At 36.4% G+C, this 21976-nt stretch overlaps 1 protein-coding gene across 6 annotated transcripts in view; it reads right to left on the bottom strand.

Annotated features, from left to right (window-relative positions):
* Positions 1-241: 241 nt before the first annotated feature.
* Positions 242-21976, bottom strand: part of KIAA0825 (KIAA0825 ortholog) — a 541416-nt gene continuing 519681 nt past the window's right edge. For all 6 annotated transcript variants that reach the window (XM_074282080.1, XM_074282081.1, XM_074282079.1 and 3 more), the window contains one exon: positions 242-3233. In XM_074282080.1, coding sequence (XP_074138181.1) covers positions 3116-3233 — 118 coding nt within the window. In that variant the 3' untranslated portion in view covers positions 242-3115. The remainder of the gene's footprint in view (positions 3234-21976) is intronic.

Here is a 21976-nt window from a genome sequence, read left to right as displayed (position 1 = left end):
AAAACAGATTCATTTCTTCATTAAGTGGAGCAGTGAATGGCTAATGTGACACCCCCTGTTAGTAGGGCTCCTCATTAAATCTCAAGAACTTTCTGTGCTCCTACAAGGAATATGTCTCACTGAAGCCTCTACTTATAGCTTCTCTACATTAAAAATTGCTAATTATAAAATGCCAGAAGGCTTTTTTCCCCAAGAGTGTATGGAATAGGATAATAGAACATTATGACTCATACCCGGCCAGTAGAAACAAATGCTTTTTATTTCTCATTCTTTGATTACAGTTGGTACTTATGTAACAAAGTTCTAAACTTATCCTGAGAATATAGTAATATGTATCTTACAGATTTATAAAATAAAAGCTAGGATTCCTTAACATTTATGTGCATTTGTGTATGGAATGATACTTCATACAGTAATTACTAATAATCTTAATAATAATCTATTTTATAAATCCATTACTAGGTTAGTAAATGTAATGGGAGAGTTATGCAGAATAGATAGTTTACAAACATATGGCTAGTTCCCTTTAAAAAATGAAATAAATTTAAGACAACTTATAGGCTGATTCATACTTCCCAGGTAAAGAAGACAATAATTTAAGGAGGTAAATTCAATAAAACTGCACTGGCTTCCTCTGTACTGTTAATTTTTTGTCACTGTGAAACAGATGTCAAAATGAGCAAGTCTTTTGAAGTACCACTCCTTATTGTACTTTAAGAAAGGCATTAAGTATAAATCAAAAACTGTCTTTCCAAAAAAAAAAATCAGTGATATGTCATTTAACATTTTTAATTATACACCTTCTGACACTTACTCTGACAGTAAATTCATGGAGTTAATATAGTCCAGAGCCAAAAGATCTGCTCATTTGTTAGCTGTTCTAATCTCCACCCCCCCACCCCCCATCAATATTTTTCTTTCAGTTTGAAATAGGATCAAAAGAGAAAAATGATGTTCCAGAAGAACCACGCCTACTATTGGCTAATATTGATAAGAGAAATGTCTCATCCCTAGTATAATTAGTTCAGGCCCCATAGGTTTTAGGAGATGACCATTAGGCAGATGAAATCACCACGAAAAGCCACCCAGATTTGAGGACCTCATAAGTTCTTCTATGTGGTTGTCAGGTCAATTTATTTTTATAGTGACTTTCCATTTTAGTGTTCATTTAAATAAAGAACATACAGTTCTCCTTCAAGTTTAGCACATATGGAAGCACCAAGGTCACTTCAATAAAATCCTTTGTTGCCTTATGCTGATTGCTGTAGTAAGTATTTATGGTAAGCTTCACATTCAACATAATGGATTAATAAGCTATCTTTGACTTAATGGATCAATAAAATAAAATGGGAAGGTCCAAAACTCTAAAAGTTTTCTTCTCATAACTATTTACGAGCTGCAGACTTTTAAACTAGTTTGCCTCTTCTGTCACACACACAAAAAAAACTTTCTCCCATTTTAAGAAATTCCTTCTGCCATGTCCTAAAGCATTAGGCTCATGACTATACTGGCCAAATAAAGTATACTCTTAAAAATAAAGTAGTTTATTTGGCAGGCAGCTACATAGGCCATTTGTGCATTTTTATTTAAAGAAATAAAGCAAGAGATTCTCTGTAGCTGCCATCCCTCAATGCACTCAACCCATTTTTAAAAATGGTAAGAAAACAAAATAAAAGAATCTTTTTCCTTTAAAATAAAAAAACACCAAAATATTTTAAAAGAATTATAGAGAAATGAAAGACCTATTACTGAGAAGACCAATTCTCCATGTTTGATCTCTAATGAACCTTATAATGGGGTTTTAACCAGTTGTCTTACACATTATTCCACACTATGCCAATTAATCAGCTAGTGAGTGCTGCATCTATGTAGAACACGCTATTAGGCCTTCAAGAATAAGGACAATAATCATGGCAAATATAAAGATAATAATATATATAAATGCAAGTGACAGAAAATAAATTTCAATAATTAGCTATGGGTCTGTAGTAGCTAGAGTAGACCTTTAATGACATGGACATGAGTGATAATAAATGCCTGGAAGAAGGAGAAGTGGAGATAGGAAAAAGGCAGGTGATTTTCTGAAAGGTTGTCTTGAAAGTGGATGAGTTTTGGAGATGGTAAAGGAACAGTTTAGTGGAAGTTGTAGATATTTCTGGTTAGGGCAATGTTAAGGGTGATGACTCAGAGGTGAGAGAGTGTCAATATATTTTTACAGTTTTTACAGATATAAACATATTTGTCAGGTTTGGGGGAAGATAGCTTCTCTTTTTACACAGCAGAGGGTATAGGAGACAAGCGTAGTTGGCAAGATGGGAGGCTAATGGGTGGGTGAACTTAAAGCATCACTTTGGATTTGATTTAATTTAAAGAAATTTTAATTTGATGGGAGCAGCAAGAGAAACAAGGTGCCTGTATTCAAAGATTACCTTAGAAAAAGAACTCTTGTTACTGCAATGAAAAGAAGTGCAGTGAGGGAAAGGCTAGAGGTAGGTAGGGAGGCTGGTACATTAGTTACTGTAGTAGTAATTCAGGAGAAAGCTTATAGACTACAGCTATAAAATTAATGGAGGCCCATCAAAGAAATACAGAGAAAGGAGGGACTTAGTGATAGACTGCATCTGGGGATTGATGGTGGCTGAGTAATTGAAGATGCCTTCAAAATTCTGGGCTTGGAGGACTAGAATGACCATTATCCCTTTAAGAATATCATTCTGTTTTAGTAGTGGTCCACATATATCAAATAACCAGGAGGAATGATGATATTTTCCAAGAATCTGGCCTACTTTCACAGATGCTTTAAAAATCCAAAGAGAAAAAAATAAAGAAATTCAAAGAGAATGCAAGGTAGCAGCAGTCACATCACAGAAGAAGACAAGTTTAAAAAGGCAATTTTAAACTATAATTTTAAAAATAAAAAAAATATATGACACTACTATGTTCTTTATGCTTTAATAACTAACTACTCATTTTCTGTACAGGGCTTACTTAAGCCACTGGTTTCATGCTTCACAGCACATCTGAGGTGTATTCTGATTCTAGGATGAAACACGCTCCATGGCATGCTAAGACTTCCTAAAATATATCAGTTGCCTTTTTTTTCCTTTTTTGCAGATCACTGTTCCTCTGGGTTATCTGAGGCAGAAGAGCTCTGGATCAAACACATTGTTTTCAAATGTTCCAGCATCACTTTTTCTTCCTCTTCTAGGGTTTCATCCGCCCTCATCTCCCACCTGAAAGAAAAGACATAGCTTAGTATTTCTGTTACCTTTTAAACTACAGCTAACTCAGTTATTCAGGATCTTATGGTCTATTTCAGACTTTGTTTCTCTGCCATCTACCTTTCAGCTCTTGGCCTTTTGGGCAATCCAGGTCACTGGCACCTCTTCTTGCAAAGTGGGCAACAAGAACAGGAAAGGAAATTCTAAGATATTAATTAATCTCTTATGTGTAGTCCTAGCAAACTATTTTAGGATACAAGAAGGTTTGAAAATAATTAAGTATGAAATTTTGTGCATTCCTGCTAACCAATATAATACATAATTGGGAGGGGGACTAAAATTCATTAACACCTGTTTTTATTGTTATGTTTTATCTTTATGTCATTTTTATTTACAAATCTATTCTTTCCCCCATGCCTTCCTCAATCATTCCTTATATTAAAAAAATTTTAAAAAGGAAAAAAATAATTCAGCAAAATCAACCAAATATTAATCAAATTTGACAATCATATATGATATTCTACTTCTACATGGCTACATCCCACTGCAAAGGGGTTGTGGTAGTATAACAAAGTTTAGAAAGGAAGTGACTCCTTCAGCCATCTTTTTGCCATTTGTCTGATCTGTTGCTGAATCCCTCAGACTTTTCCAGTTGTGCTTCTGCCTGTCTGACTCTGTTCTGGTAATGAAGGCCCTTCAATGGCAAAGAGAGTTTATATTTGATCTTAGAAGTGACAGGAATGGATAGGGAAGAGATTAAATCTATTAATCAATCAATCAATATTTATTGGCAACTATTATGGGCAACTATGTGGTCCAGTTCTAGATCTGGAGACATAAAGACTCATCTTCCTGAGTTCATATCTGGCCTCAAACACTTAATGGCTGTGTGACCTGGGACAATCACTTTACCCTCTGTTCCTCATTTATAAAATGAGTTGGAGAAGGAAAGAGCAAACATTTCAATGTCTTTGTCAAGAAAACCCAAAATGGGGTCACCCGAGACTAAAAAACGATTGACCAACAACAAGGAAACCACTATGTGTGGGGCATTGTCCTCAGGGCTATTGTTTCTGTCATGCTATCGGAAAAACCCAAACCCAAACCCAATATTATGTGAATAGTTATTATAGAGAATTGTCTAATGTTATTTTACAGTAGTAGGAGTGTTGCCAATAAAGATTACAATAAAGAAATCCTGAATTTAGATCTCATGTGATTTGTGAACTAAGAGCTCTACAGAAAGGATCCTGTCCTCAATTGAGACCATTTTGTGGCCAAAAAAAAAAACAAAACAACAAACCAAACATTGGGGGGGGCTCTCTTTTTTCTATATAAGACTTAGTGCTTTAAGAAAAAATAATTCATTATAATATTTTTAGTTCTTCTGACATTTGTGTAACATTCATTAGAAAGTAACCATCCACATTTTAAAATGATGAAGTTCACACTAAGTGATTTAATGACTTGCCAAGGTAAATTTGAATGAAATCAAAATTAGAATATATGCTGTTTCTGATGTGTTTTTGGTTAGGTCTTACTATTTTTCTTATTATTGCTTTTCTGTCATATATAATGTTGAGATAACACTCTTATAACATATTATTTGTTATATATGATTTTCAAATATTAAAAAAAAAAAAAAGTCTATCAAGGGATACGGGGGCAGGCCTGAAGGGGGGATAATGGCTTTTTAAGGTTTTGCATTAATTATTAGTGAAAATAAAACGCAGGCAATTATCTTTCCAAGTGAAACTATCCAATAAGAAGCCAGTATCTAACCATGTCTCTTAGCAGGACTAGTGCATTTAGAATACCCTTATCAGTTCAGGGAGTCTGGCACAGGAAAGGAAAGGAAAAATAAGGAAAGAGTGATGGAAGAGGGAAGGGAATAAGTCAAAATGACCAAGTGATAAAGCTTGAAAAGAGCCATAGTTCCTTCCTATGGTGATAATAACTGTCCCTTTCTATTTCTTTCTTTTCTCTTTAACTGGTTTCTATTCTTTTCTAACTCAATCATAGATATCTCCTATTTATAAACTCTTAAGTTCTTTTGCTCCTAAATCCTTAATATGGTAGAAGAATTAATGACTTTTTTTTAATTTTAATTTTTATCTTTATTTTCTGGAGCACTGACTTTTGAATCAAAAGGTTTCAGTTCAAGCCCAGGCTTGCTCATTTACTTATTATACTATGGGCAAATCACTGAACTTCTAGGGACTTCCCCATGCTTGCTATAAAGTGGAGATAATAATAATAATATATTATCTCACACAAGGCAATTATAGGAAATGGTGTTCTGTAAATTGTCAGAGATAATATAAGTAAATGCTATACAGTGAAAAAACTATTCCCCAGTTTTTTTGCATGCATAATTAGCGTATTTATGGATATATACATATATATGTACATATATATGTATATGATGAAACTCTTTAGGACAGATTGGGGTGACAGCCAAAACAAGTTTTGATAATAACTTGCAAATAAGAAGATTCTCCATCTCCCTGCTGCTCAGAGTTGGGGATGTTAATAGCTGTTCTAAATAACCACTGTCAGTATTTCTAAGATCTCATAATGACTAAATGGTATACGTAGGAAAAGAATTTTAACTGTTTTTGCTATTCATTCCTGTTGAACTCACAAAGCTACCTAAAACTAGTTTTGTAACATAAAAATTCCTCTGCTACCTGTTTTATGAGTCAACAATCTAAACCTTAGCATATATTTGTCAAACTGGGGAAAAGCTAGGTGGCTGTGGTTAAAGTACTGAGCTTGAAATCAGAAAGACTTATCTTCCTGAGTTCAAATCCAACCACAGACACTCATTAGCTGTGTGATCCTGGGCAAATCACTTAACCCTGTTTGTTTCAGTTCCTCATTTGTAAAAGGAGCTAGAGAGGGAAATGGCAAACCATTTCAGTATTTTTACTAAGAAAACTCCTAATAGAATTATGAAGAGTCAGATATGATTGAAAACCACTAAACACAATGCAATAAACCACAAAACATCAAATGACAAAAACATCAAATAGAACCCTTAATCAGAAAAACCAAAATGAAGACGATTGTTGCCTTTAATCATTTTATAAGTATCATTTACCATGGTCAAAATTAGCCCAATAATGTTTCTAAAACTGTGGTCTTTCTCCTTTGGGCAGGGTTCTAAATAAATTACATTATCTTATGAGTACTCTCAAAACAAAACCAATCTTACAAACTACGTTCTGCCCTCTTTTATTGTTGTTAAAGGTGTTAACATTGTGCTGGGTAAACAAATCTCTTTATGAATGTCAACAGAACAAAATATGCATATCTGCATAAATATTTTAATCACTATCTCCACTTGTGGAAATTGAAAGCACAATCTCTTTGTTTCATTAAAAAATCTGTATAATGAATGTAATCTAAATGAATTGTATACACACTAAATTTCAAGATGAAGATCCTGAAGCTGGGTGACAATCAGACCCAGCATAATTGTGCCGTAGTAATTAGTGATATTAGACGATGTTATTTACCTCCCAGAATATTCTTACATTTACTAGGTGCTTGTACAAAATGAATCAGTACATAACACAATAGGGAAAGATGACAAAAGTAAGAAAACAGAGTGTGCTGGAATTTATTTTCCCCTAGAAATGTCACCCTTACTGGCAGCTAGGTGACATAGTGGATACAGCACCAACCCTAAAGTCAGGAGGACCTGAATTCAAATCTACTCTCAGACACTTAACACTTCCTGGCTGTGTGACTTAACTCCAATTGTCTCAGGAGGAAAAAAGAAAAAAAAAAAAAAAAAAAAAAAAAAAAAGACAGCATAAAAAAATCTAGGAATTTAGGGATTGGCTAGTTGCTACATTTTTTTTTTTTTTAAGTAGCAAGACAAAATCAGGCATTTTCATGGTGAGGAAACTCCCTCTACCAACAGAAGTAGGGAAATGATCTGCAGTTTTATACCTTTGGGAATTGTTTTGGGCATTGAGAAGCCAAGTGACTTATCTGGGGTCAATGAACCAGCTAGAACATGCCAAGGGCAAGACTGGAACATAGCTCTCTGTCTGCTACACCACATTGCTGCCTTTTTCTCCTCCCGCCCCCCAGTTTTAGCTTAATTATAGATAACAATCAGCAGCTCAGAGACACTTAGAGAACCATTTTATAAGGATCTTAGTGTTCATAAATCAAAATTGTTTCCTTGTCTTGGCAAAATCAACTTCATTTTTATTATAGAATAGATTGCATCAATACTATATTTACTCACCTAGTTTCCTTCCCTTTGTGCTTAACAAATCTTGAGGGAGAAATAGATTTTTTTTTCCCTTTCACATAATTATGTCTGGTATTCTATCTTTGCAACAGGAAGGCTTAAAACTTGTAAACTTTGTATAGGATTTTTTAAAAAATCATGCTAATCTATTATAAAAAGTATTTATCAAAGGACTATCATTTGTTGTTTCTGCTTTGTATCTGAACAAATGGAGATAATATTTACAAAAGCCCTGTGAGGCAGAAATCTAACGACACATCTTTGAGACAACGTGGAAAGACTCCCGATTTTCCAGATTTCTGTTGCATTTTGAATTTGTAGAAATGTTATATATGAAAGGGCATTTTGTGATGTTTGTCTATATTTCTCTCACTTCCTCTCCTTTTTCACAGTTATGTGAACAAAATATAAATAAATAAATGTGTGTGTATTTACATAGCTATCTTTCCTCCTCAAAATTAGGGAAATTGGGAAAGAGAATAAGAAAGGGAAGGAAAATAAATAAGTTAGTATTTTTAACTAAATCTTTTCTAAATAAACATGAGATTGATTTTAGTCCAGTTCAGAAAAACAATTTTGATGATGTTCTCCCACTAAAATGCTCAAGTTGAATCAAGAAGGCATCTTTGTAATTCTGCTTCTCTTACAAAAACAGGAATTTCATCTTTGTTTTGCTCTAATAATACAAGTAAAAACCTCAAAATTCTAGTAATCTGAAATAAGTCTGGGCTAGATTTTAGGAGTTTAAATATCCTTAATGCCTCAATGAGAATAGATTCAGATGTGATCCATTCATGTGATTATTGGTATTATTTTGAAATTCTTATTATTCATTGATGATAGACACACAATCCCCAACAGGTAAAATTAATTTCTCAGCTACAGTGGCTGTCAAGGTTCCTAGAATCACAACTCTGTCACCATATAAATCCTACCCACTCCCTCTACCACCACCCTCCCCCCCCCACTACCACATCTTTGTCAATAAACTATATTTGGAAAAGAAGGGGAGTTACTCAAAGAAATGATTGTGTATGTATGAATCCTAATAACCTTTCTAGCTGAAACCTATGATCTTAACATTCTGCATTTAGATTTAATAAAAGGTCAGTTTATTACCTTTTTGAATTATAAGCCACAAGAGAGAGAACTGGATTTGCTACACTTCAGCCATCTTTAATTTTCTTGAACCTTAGCATCTTTATCATGAAACCAGAAGCAACTACTCAACCAAAATCTTGCCATTTTGATCTCAGAAACCTATACGCACTGATTCTAATCAGTCTCTAATCCTAATATATTTTGTAATATGGGTTAGGAATCATTAGCAAATTCATTTAATAAATGAAAATAGCTCATATTCACTTAAGCATCAACATGAAGAAACACAATTAGAAGTTTTTTCACCTGAAGCTGGTGTGAGGGGCAGGGATGATGGTGAGGCAGAGGGTGAAACAACAGGTGCATATAAAGGAAAAAATGGAGTGGGAGCTTGTCTCCTGAGGGATTTCTCTCCCCCTAAAAGGATTCAGAATGCGGGAGATATATCTCTGAGAAAGGAGAACTACACAGCAAAGGGACCGTGGAGCTAGAGGAGATTCACAATGGTTACACAGTCTGTCATGATCCCTGGAACAGGATTGGTAAAAAAAAATTAAGTTGCCTGTGAGGCTCTGTTGTCTAGCAAACATCCTGAATCAAGGCACATAGAAACTTTAGTCACTGCATTGAATTGGAGAGGAAATGTTCCCCCTGGATGTCATCACCCTAAGAGTAAACCCTGATGATCCCACCTTAGTTCCACTTGACAATATGCTTCCCAGTAGTCTACACAGAAAATCAACATAATGTTCTGTTTTAGTGGGGTGCAACCTAAGCTCACAAATTAACCTTGGAAGTGTTCCTGAACTATAGTTCCAGATACCCTATGGTTGTCCCAGAGTTATTGGTCTAGATTGTAAGGCTTCCATCTTAAAATGGACTTGATCATACAGGAAACCACTAGAAAGAGGGAATTCTTAGCAGAGAGCTGCAGAATGCAGCCCAGAAGCAACCTAGAATTGCTTTAGTGTCTAAGTAAACGGGGACACCACACTAACCAATATGAGCTAGATCAGTCTTTAGGTCAGAATATGCAGCATCCACCATCCACCACCCTCTGAAGTCATGAGGCCGTAAGCAAGGACTCAGTGCTCCCACAACCTTCTCTAATGAATTTCCCCCAGAGTTCTCATTCCCTAGTTTCTTTCTCTTGTCTCTGCTCTTAGAATTGGACTGTCTAATAGATGCTTCATCTCCCTATGGAAATAAAGTAAAGTCTCTACTTCTTGTGATGATAGCGTTCTCGTTGTTTGGTTCTTTTTTTCTACCATGCTGCTGGCATTTCATTCATAAGGGAGAATTATAATACCAACTCACTCCCTGTGCAACACAGCATGGCCAAGTCTGTCTTTGTTTTCCTCCATACTCTGTCTCGTATTTTTCAAATATATTTGATAATGATGGCATCTTCTCATATTATTGGCATTTGTCCTAAAATGCCAATAAAATACTAGACTATAAAAGTGCTATTTGAAATAAGCCTCCAGATTTTATGTTATTATTAAACATTTATGTAGCACTTTATATTTACAAAGTACTTTACAATTATTTATTAGTTAATTGTACTGTTAAACAACATTAACCATCTGGACAAATTAATGACTTCAAATTACCCTTCCAGTTGGTAGCTGTAGAATAAAAATCTAAGTCGTATTAGATTTTATTCTCTCAGAAAAAAAAAAAAATCTCCTCTATACATCATTCTCCCTTTGGTTTCATAAGGAATCATATGAACAGCAGAGGAAATCATGTTGTGTCCCTCGGTTCTTTCTTCTTCTATACCCTAAACTTAGTCAACCCCCCAAAGTTCTGAAGAAAGGTCTGAAGGCTCTCTATTCTTATTTCTCCATTCTCTTCCTGGATGATCTTATTTATTTATGCAGCTAGTTTCCAAATTTTTATCTCTAGTGCTGACATCTGGGTTCCAAATTCATTTTACTTCCCTTCCTTTCCCTTTCTCTCACTTATATAACCTACTTTAGAGTACTCCCTACTCCTTCTTTGCATTATCATCCTTACTGTCACTTCCTACTTGCTTCCACCAGTGCTAGTTTAGGGTTTTATTATCTTTATGACTACATAACTGCCATAGATTGCTAATTGATTGGCCTTCTCCTTTCTCCATTCTTGTGCACTCTCTGCCAGATTAATTTCCCTAAAATTGCTTTCACCTGAATTAAGAGTAATCCTCTGAAGGTTCATTGGGATTGGAGTGGACTCTGGGTTCCAGAACGGTCTGTAAGTGGTGCTCAATTCCTGGCAAATTTCACCAGGTTAAAAAGATTTGAGTGTAGAGTGACAGATCATATATATGTATATTACCTGAAGTCCAGCCTCAGCTAAGTTTTACCTCCCTCTGTTCTTCTATCAAACTGTCCCCCGAATATTTTCTGTGTTACCTATATTTTTGCTTTGAAATCACCTACCTAAAATGTTCTTCTCCTTCCTTGTTTTTTTTTTAATTGAAGCTTTTTATTTTCAATCATATGCAAGGATAATTGTTCACCATTGACCCTTTCAAAGCCTTGTGTTCCAATTTTGCTGCCTTCCTACCACCTTCTTTCTGAGATAGCTTCTCATTCCTTTCTATCAGGCAAATTCTACTCATTCTTTAGGATAGAGTTCATATTTCACTGAAATGTCAGAAAAATGGAACCCATTATGTTCTAATTAGGTAATAAATGATTTGAAGAAACAGTAACCTTAAATTCACTAGCACAAAAACAGATAATAAAAATATCTATCAAGATGATGGCTAATCATCAAAAATTTCTATCAGTATAATTGAAATTAGTAATCTTAGGACATTTAAACTGGCTTCACTATTACTGGCCTTGTTAGTGCTCTTTCCAGAAATACCAAGAATTGCATGATGATATCAAACAATTTATGATAGTAATGTGCAAATTATCTCACTAGATTTATACTGTTTTATAGATTTTTTAAAAAGATTACATAAGGAAAGAAGAATTTGGAACACAAACTCATTCAACTGGACAAAATAACTTTCTCAGGTCAGATGTTAAAATTGATTTTATCATCCATTAGTTTGTCACATGCCATTTAAAGCCTAATTGGAAATGTATCGTTATGACAGATCACAATCTTTCCCTCATTCTGAATTCCTATGGAATTTGTCTACACCAATCTTGCACCTGATATTTTTCTTACATATACATTCTCTCTCCCCATCTGTTCATTCAACAAACAGTCTGCTTAAGCCTAACACCTGTAAGACAGGATTACCCTTAAGTTCTTTAGGGACACACAGGAGGCCCTTGGTAGATACCTTGCTGTTGAAAGGACTCTCTGATATAGTGGGAAGAGGGCTCTTTTAAGGCATTTTCTGTTGGGTTTGAACCCCATTTCTGACATATACTAGCTTTGTGACTGTGGGCAAGTCCCTTAAGCTTTTCCTCATTTATTGAACTGGTAGCTGTTACTGATTGTACTTGTCTTGCAGAGTTGCTGTGAGGATAAATGAGATTATGTGTATTAAGTTCTATATGAATGCCAGCTATCACGTTTTATCTATGACTATAGGTGGTACAGTGGGTAGAGTACCAGGCCTGGAACTGGGAAGACTCATCTTCCAGCATTCAAGTCTGATTTCAGACGCTTACTGGTGTGTGGTCCTGAGCAAAATCATCTAAGCCTCTTTGCCTCAGACGTATATGTAAATGAGCCGGAGAAGGCAGTATTTCTTCCAAGAAAACCTCAAATAGGGTCAGGGGGAGTGAATCATGACTGAAACAATAACATTGATTACAATAGTAAGAGCATGAGGTGAAGCTATTAAAGTTACTGCTCAGGCCCCACTGTTGCCATACCCTTGAGGAACTGCTGAAGACATCAATAGGTTGGATGGCATTACTAATAATTAAGACAAGAACATACAAATTCAACCACTGGCATTTTTAGAGCTCATATCCTGAGCCTTGCTTCAAGGTTCATCCCTTAATTTCTCTTTCCCAGTTTCTCCAGCATCCCTATCATCAGATATGCTGATCTAGCTTTTCCATTCCTGAGGTGGAATCATTTGGAATCCTTCTGCATTCCTTGATTTAGATTTCCAAATCCTGGATCTCCCTTCTTGGACAAACTGATTTAGCCCACACAACAGTTTTGCAAAGATGATGCAGAATCCATAAAAACCTTGCTTTGATGGAACGGCCCACCTCCTCTATAGTAGTTTGGTTGTAGCTACAATCACACTTGTTCTGCCACAGTTAAAAGTCTTACAAATGATCTAGAATCACAATCCACAGTCTGATGATAAAATATCATCATTGCCTCTTTTGTTCTGGGTAAGTTAATATTCTGTTTCTGAAGCTGAGGCTGACTAGAATATTATCAGGAGGATCTGGCTGAATGTCATTCCCTGAGAGGTCTAGATTCGGTGACTAGATTTGGTAAATGGGAAGTCCCTGGAGACCTTTTAGAAAGAGTGACAGGGTCAGAAGATGTAGACTCAGGAGAGGAGGGGTAGTATGAAAGGGGAGCTATCATGGGTGTAGACCAATTTTTCAAGAAGCTTTGAAGTGAAAGGTAATGGATACAACTGAGGGGTACATGACATAAACTGTGATATCATGTCATTCATATCTACAAGCCATCAAGATATTAGAAGACACTTTTCCTGCGCTAAGACCCGGCCAGCAGCCTGTGTCCTAGGCCTGGCATAACGACAATCCTTTGTGCTCACCCTCTGGACTATCTCATTCTCTGGCAAAATCACATAATACTGTATACTGTATACACCGGGTGTTTTCTAAGCCCAGACAAGCACTGGACAAAGGACAAGTTCTAGTCCTGAAGCCCTGCGATGAATCAAATTTGTCACACTGTTGTTTTCATCGTCAGGGCTACAACTCACTGCGCGTATGAATATCGAGGTCTTCCCCCACTAGGCGCAGCCCCCGAGCACGGGTGTCCAATCTGCCTCCCTGCTTGAGAGCCGTTTCTCTCACTTTTAAATCAAACTTCTCGTTAGTTCCTAACTCCTGTCTCTGGTCTGTTCCGTTCCTCTTCATCCATCCCAGGTCTGCTATCTACAACCTCCAGGTCACTTCCCTTCCTTGCTCAGTAAGGATGCTATATGGTTCACCATTTTCTCTCCTCTTCACCTCCTGCCCTCATACTAGGGAGCTCCAGTGACCATCGTGACTCTCCCTCAGACATCCAAACCGCTGCCCTCCCATGAGCTCCTTGGCCCCCCTCAGCCACAACTATGCCCTTGATCTTGGGATCACTGTACCAACTACATGCTCAAGGGCTCAGAAATTCCCTTATCCATTAGCTTTCACATCTCCTCTGCCTTCCCTTGTAAAGTCCTACTCTTCGTGGAAACCTTGATTCCACAATTATCATTCAGGCCATCTCCCCTGTATTAGCCACTCTCACTCCTTCTCATCCGTCAGTCCTTGAACCCTTGGCCTCTTTAAATTGCCAGTTATGCCCTGCCCAGCCTTAGCCTTAGATCGCTCCCACAATTTGCTGCCTTCACTTCTGCACAAGCTGTTGTTCGTCCTCCTTTTTCACAGGGACTGTGGTTTCAGGGTGGTCACACCATCATATACAAGAGAATGGTTTTAAGTGAGGGAGGCTGGGCAAGGTCACCTGCTTCACTTTCCCTCCAGAGCCATCTGGATCAAAAGATGGAGAAACCTAAATGGGCCCTCCTTCCAGCCAGGCAACCTTACGCCAACCTTTTTCTCCATTTACTATCCCCTTCTTTATAGCAGCTCTTTCAAACTTTTTATCCTTTCTCAAACCTCCCATGGCACCTCCTCCCCTCATTCTCTCAGCCGAGAACCTTGCCTTATAATTCACAGAATTCACTTTTCTCTTCTTCATCTCCTATCACTCAGATGCCTTCTCCCACTTTCTCTTCTTTCATCCCTGTCTCACCCATGACGAAATGCCCTTAAAACTTATGACTAACCCTTCTTTTTATTCAAGTGATTCCATTCCCTTCTCATCTCCTCCAACTAGTTGTCTCTTAAGTTCTGTTCCATGCCCTCTTCTCTTCTCCTCCTATGCCATTTTACTTCTTGATCTCATTAGTTTCCATGGATTTAGTTGCCATCTCTGTGGCAATTATTCTCAAATTTACCTATGCTGCCCCAATGTATGCTGACCTCCAATCTCACATCTCCAATTACTTTTCAGTTATCTGGAAACTCAATATGTCCAAACTGGAGCATCTTCCTCCATAAATCTTCCCTTTTCCTGTTACTATAGGGATATCATCATCCATCCAATCCCTCAGACTCCATGTCATCCTGGATTCCTCACTAACTCTCACGCTCCATATCCAATCTCTTGATAAACCTGTCAATTTTACCTCTTCGGTATCTCTGAATGTGCCCCCCTTTCCCCTCTGACCCTGCTACCACTCTAGTGTGGGCCCTTATCATAGGTTACTGAAATACCTGCTGGTGCTCTGCCTACCTCAAATCTCTCTCCACTAAAACCCATCATCCTCTGTTCAGCTACTAAAGTGATTTTCTCCAAGTGTAGATTTCATTATCTCGTACCTCTTTGCCTTCTGTACCTTCTCCCTTCTCTTCCCCCTTCCCCCCACAACTACAGTGGTTTTCTAATGCATACAGGAACAAAATCTCATTTTTCCCATTCAAAGCCTTTCACAACTTTTTTGTTTGTCTCAGTTTCCCCAATTGTACAATGAAGGTCATAAAAGCATCTACATCACAGGATTATGATGAGGATCAAATGAAAATAACTGTACAGCTCTTAGCACAATGATGGTCATATAGTAGAGGTTCTATAAATACTAGAAATTATTATCAAAATCCATTTTAGCAAACCATGTCAGAGAAGCATTTTCCCCCCAGGACTATGATTTCACTGGGGTAATTCTGTAGCTTAAAAGCTGAAGAATGACTGGGAACTTCTTGTTCAGCCCTGTGTTCAGACTCTGTCTTCAGTCCATTTCAAACTCTTTGGGGATTTCTTGGCAAACATACTGGTAGGGTTTGTCATTTCCTTCTCCAGCTCATTTTACAGGTGAAGAAACTAAAGCAAACAAAGTTAAGTGATTTGCTCAGGGTCACCCAGCTATTAAGTGTCTGAGGCTGGATTTGAGCTCAGGAAGATGAGCCTTCTTGATTCTAGGCCCAGCACTGCAATACCAGCACTGCCTGGGGTAAATGAGGTTAAATGACTTACTTCTTCAGCCCCATAGCCAGCACTCTGAGGCACAGTATGTCCGTGACACTGTGCTGCTTCTTTGATAGAATTTTACTGATAAAATTCAGGTCAAGGCTATGAACATTTTAAAGCCATAATTGAATAAAAGGGATTTAATTGGTGTCTTTGTTGCCATCAAAGGCCTATTAAAAAATCATGCATGATGTTATTTGTGACATCTACCACTAGTGATAAAAATTTAAGAAACTAGTGCAGTTTTCCTCAAATTAATAAATAGCGTTTGGTTGTCGGCTAGAGCTTCTTATCTTCCTTCTAGAGAAGCTATAGCAGGAGGACATAAGAATTCCTTTGGCCCACTGGAAATCTATTAATAGTAATATCAGAAACACCCCCTACCTATTCACTGACATTTTCAGTGAAATGGGAAATTGCAGAAACTGAAGCTGACTCCTTTTTTGACTCGCATTTCTTGAGGAAGGTTCTTCTGCGAATCACTCCCAGAGGAGAGACTTGAGGGAGGGAACAGATAACATAGCCTTGCTCCGCTTGAGAGTCTTGGAATAACTATTTGAGAAAATGTGATTCATCAAGAGTGGTAGGCAATGTGCTACAATTTTGAATGGATAACCCTGAAATTATAGTAGCTCCTTGAATATAAACAGCATCTTTCCTCCAAGTAGTTCTCCATATTTCATGTGAAACCTTAGGACTAGAAGGGACAGTCTCCTTGCCTGCAGGCAGGGCCTTTCCTAAATCATACAAGACATACGAGGCTCTATCCGGCTTCTAATAAGATCTCTAGATGAGATTCCACAACCTCCTTTCAGAATGTGTGCCAATGTTTAATACCACTCACTGCCAGGAAATTCTCCCTTACATCTGACCTAAGTGCCTTAAGCTGTAGTTTTAGCTCATGTCCTTTTATTCTATCCTCAGGGAAAATGAGAATCAATAGTTGTTATGCACTCGATCATAATTCTTCATATATTTGAAACAGTCATTAAATCACCCCTCTACTTTCTTTTCCCTAACCTAAATAGAACCACAACTCTTGGGATTTCAATCTAGAGAAGACCTTAGAGGCTGGCTTCTTTTATTTTACAGATGAGAGTAAGTGCACCTTGTCCAAGGTCAAAATAACAGACCAAGAATTCAACCCCACAGCTGTCATTCTTCTTTTTAGTTTGTTTTCTCCTTCTGTTTCTCCTCTTATTTGAATTGTAAACTTTTCCCTCAAAGAATTAATGATTACAAAGCTGGGAGTAGCAGGATCACAGACTACTTTCAGAAAAGGCCTTTCCAAAGTCATGCAAGGCAAATTATTGTCTGCAAAGGTTATGTCTTTGAAGTGATTTCTGGCTCAATCCTGTTGACTACTTCTTTGCTAATTAGTAAGAAAAATCCAGTGTAAAAGGGAAAAGTTTGACACTATATTGGTCTGAATATAGGCCACTCCTCTGAAACAAAAATCTCTCTGAAAGGAAAAAAAAAACCTTTATTTTCCTCTCCTCCCTCCTGAGTATATATCAAAAAAAAAAAAAAAAAAAAATCACAAGTTATACACAATATCTAATTTAACAATTCAATTTAGGACAAATATGGGGGTAATATTTAGATTAATATGGTAAGCCCTACATAAAAAAGAAACTAAAAGGAGAGAGCTCAATAAATCTCTTTGGTTTTGTTTTTGTTTTTTCCAGTTAACAAGCATTTAATGAGTATTTAATATGTGCCAAGTAGTGTAGTAAATGTTGGACATACAAAAAAAGGCACACATTCTGGAAGGATGTTGTGGACTTTTAGAAGTCCTTGCCTTCTAAATTCCCATCTAATGGAGTTGGGAATAAAGGACTAGATGCAAAAAAAAATTGTTTAAGTGTGATATATATATACATATATATATATATATACATATATATATATGATGTATATATTATATATATATATATAAAATATAAATGGAAGATAATTTCAGAGGGAAGACACAACAAAGAATAAAAGGGAGAGAAGACAAAGAGAACAAGAAAGAGCTGCAGAAGGTGGGATTTGACCTCAATCTTGACTGAAGTCAGCTGAGGTGAAGAGGGAGATTATTCTAAGCAAAGGAGAGCCACTTAAAAGGCAAAGAATTGGAAGATGGAGGGTCATGTGTGAACAACAGCAAGAAAGCCCATATTATTGGATTCCTGAGTTATGTGAAGGAAAGAAAAGTATCAGAAGATTGCAATGGTAGGAAGGATCCAGGTTGTGAAGAACTTTAAAGAGCCAAACATGGATTATGGATGTAACTAAGAACTACTAGAATTTAATGAATATGAGAATGCCATGGTTTGACTTGCCCTTTGGAAAGATGGATTTGACTGTCTGTAAACTAAAGAGAGATTTAAAGCAGGAAGTGTGACCAGAATGGTTACTATAATAGTTGAGGGGTGAAATGAAAGGGTTTACATGAAGGTGGTGACTGTAAGCAAAGAGAAGGGGATGAGAAATATTGCAAGAGTAGAAATAATAAGACTTCACAATAGATTGGCTGGATATGTGGGGTGAGGAGCCCAAGAAGAGTTGATGATATATCTACATTGTAAGCCTAGGTACTAGGGAAGTTAGAAAGAGGGGAGAGTTGTTTTTTTGTTTTTTTTTTTTTTAAATAATAGATTTTTTTTTAAATGCATGCAAAGATAGCATTCAACATTCACCTTTGCAAAACTTTGTGTTCCAAATTTTCCTCATTCCCTCTCCTAGACAGTAATCCAATATAGGTTAAATTTATGCAATTCTTCTAAACATATTTCCACATTTATTATGCTGCACAAGAAAAATCAGATCAAAAAGGAAAAAAAAGTGGAATAAAAAGTGAGCAACAAAAAAAAAGAGTGAAAATGCTATGTTGTGATCCACACTCAGTCTCTACAGTCCCTTCTCTGGGTGAAGATAGCTCTAACACAAGATCACTGGAACTGGCCTGAATCATCTTATTGAAAAGAGCCAGGCCCATCAGAATTGATCATCATATAATCTTGTTGTTGCCATGTTCGATGATTTCTTGGTTCTACTCACTTCACTCAGCATCAGTTCACTAAGTTTCTCCAGGCCTCTCTGAAATTATCCTGTTGATTATTTCTTATGGAATGATAATATTCCATAACATTCATATACCATAACTTATTCAGCCATTCTCCAACTGCATCCACAAACATTTTTGCACATGTGGGTCCTTTTCCCTTTTTTTATGATAATAGGGGAGAGTTTTGAGAGAAAAATAATAAATTTATTATTGGACATGCAGAATCTAAAATGAGTATGGGGCAGATGAGTGACACAATGGATCAGGAAAATCATCTTTCTGAGTTCACAGTAAATGAGACCAGGAAAAAAGCTTCAGCAAAGGAAACTGAATATTCAGACAGAAGAAAAAGCAGAGGAGAGTATGAAAACCTAGAGAGAAAGGAGTATCTAGGAGAAGAGGTTGATTAATATTGTCAGAGATTTCAGGAAGGACAAATAGACTGATGATTAAGAAAATGAAATTACATTTGGCAACTAAGATCACTGGCAACTTTGGGGCTACTTTGGTAATTTAGCAATTTTGTTTGAATGATGAATTTGAGACTGCAGATAAGTTTTGAAGAGAGTGAGAGGAAGTGGAGGCACTAAATGTAGATACCCCCCCAAAAAAAACGGGAGACATACAGCATGGCAGAGAAATTGAGGGGTTTTTTTTTTTTGTTTTGTCTATTAAGGGAAAACAGGAGGGTATCTTTAGACAGCAGAGAAATAGCCAATATCCAGGGCAAGACTGATTGATAATCAATGAGAGAGTGAGAATGACTGAGAGAAAAGACTTCTGGAGAACACGAGATTGAATGTCATCATCAAGGGTTTTCTTTGGCCAGGAGAAGGGCCATTTCTTCACATGAGAGATGTGAAGAATATAATGGAGAAGACATTGAAGTGAAGTGTGATGAGAAAAAGGAAAAAAGTGAAGACATCAAATGACTGAGTGTCTTGTGTGTGTGTGTGTGTGTTTGTGTGTATGTGTGAAGTGATGCTGCTTTACCAATATCTAAATCACTGACAAAAATGTAAAAAATTATAGGAGCAAGCACAGATTTTTTGTGGTACTCCATTAGAGAACTCTCTACAATTTGGCATTGAACCATTAATGACTGCCTTTTATGTCATTCAACCACTCCTAAATCCCTGTAATTGTACTGTCAGCCAGTGCACAAGTCTCCATCTTTCTGCAAAAATAGCATAAGACATTCTATCACATTTTATAGTTTTCCAATAATCTAGGTAAACTAATCTATAGCATTTACCTTATCTGTCAGTCTAATAATTCTGTCAAAAAAATGAAATGAAATTAATTTGGCATAACTTGTTCTTGATGAAGTTACATTCTTCTTGTGTATACGATGCTTTCTTTTCTAGATATTCATTAACTATCCCTTTAATCATTCAATCCAGAATGTAACCAGGATTACAATTTAACAGTCTGTAGTTAATGGAGTCCATTTTTTTTTCTTAAAAAGAAAGGAGTATTTTCCTTTTCTGGTCCTCAGGTACCTCTCCTATTATTTCTTTCAAATAGCTCTGATATCACTCCTATACATCAATTCTTTCAGTTTTGAAGGATGTCGTTCATCTGGGTCAGATGACCAGAACTGATCTAGGGCAATTAACTCTTGACTAGCAGTGCATAGAGCAGGCCTGGAGTTAATAAGACTCAACTTTGGAACTTCAAATATAGCCTAAAACATTTATTAGCTGTGTGACTATGGGCAAGTCACTAAACCCTGTTTGCCTTAGTTTCCCTATCTGTAAAATAAGATGGACAAGAAAATGGCAAAGCATTCCTCCAGTATCTTTGCCAAGAAAATCCCAAATGGGGGTCACAAAAAGTCAGACAGTATTGAACATCAACATTTTTGTTCTATTCCTTATGATTCAAAGGTGATTTTCCTTGGAAGAGAAGATAATTCCAAAAGAAAAAGTGAGTGGCTCTGTTTTTTTCTCTTCTGCTATTTATCATCATATCATTTACTCCAAGCAATGGTCTATCCTTTTTTTGATTTTCATCTCCCTTCCCCCAATGATGTTTTAAAATATCCTTTCAATTTCCTTTGTTTTCTTTGTTGGCCTGGGCTCATTCACATTGATTCAAAATCCTACAAAGTAATCATATTTTTACTTTTAGAAATTATAAGCATGAGGCTGTTCATAAACTACTTAAGTGAATTACACCCTAATAACTTGCTTTTCTTTGATTTAATTTAATATCTCAGTGGCCATAAACTTTTTTGGGGGGCAACCAATTAAAAGACCATGTAATATAAACCCACTGATTTTCAGTTATTTTCTTTTATACTTCATGGGAAAATTGATGTAAATAAATCCATTTTATTTCTACAAAAGAGTGTAGTTCAATACAATTGAAAACTAATATTATATACTATGAATTATTATTTTATTTGCTTATTTTAGCAACAAGTTTATTATGTGGTTATAAAAACTCCCTATGTATGCAACTTATGCAGCTCCTTCTGCAGGAATCCAAATGGATGTTCTTTTGCAAGGTGGTTGACTTCCTTTGCACTAAAGCATTAAAGAATATATCTAAGCCCAGGAAAGAGGAACATAGCCTTTAATTTGAATTTATTGCCTTCAGAGTCAATCTGAAACACAACTCAACTGGTTAGAGCAATTTATTTTAATTAATGTGATTTGTTACACATATTTAAATGGGAGAGTCATAGGCCCACAAATGGGGTAACTAAGAATGCTAACAGAAACATTTTAAATAGTTATTGCTTAGGGAAAAACATAAATGGAAAAGTGGCCATCAGTAGTAATGGAAGTTGAACTTTTCCGATATCAATAAATCACCCAAATCTCTCAAGAGGCTTCTATACCATAAGTTTGTATCAGAGAACCCTAAATATGAAAGCAAACTAGAAAGCCAAGGAAACATCATTTGGTCAGTCCTCATGCTGATGGGAAAGAATAGCCCAGAGAAGTTTCCTTTCTATTTAAGAGGGTTTTAAAAAAATAATAATGTAAAATCTGACAAATCAAAATCATGTCATTAATGTCATCCCTTGAGAATGCAATGTGGTTGTTCATGCCCTGTGTTTAACAGACACTTGGTGTCTCTTGCATTTTTTCAAACTTATTTGGAAAAAGCCTAATGAATTGCATGAGTCAAGGAAAC

The sequence above is a fragment of the Sminthopsis crassicaudata genome, chromosome 1 (genome assembly GCF_048593235.1).
Source record: "Sminthopsis crassicaudata isolate SCR6 chromosome 1, ASM4859323v1, whole genome shotgun sequence".
Taxonomy (NCBI): Eukaryota; Metazoa; Chordata; class Mammalia; order Dasyuromorphia; family Dasyuridae; genus Sminthopsis; species Sminthopsis crassicaudata.
This window is presented reverse-complemented; position numbering and strand designations above follow the sequence as displayed.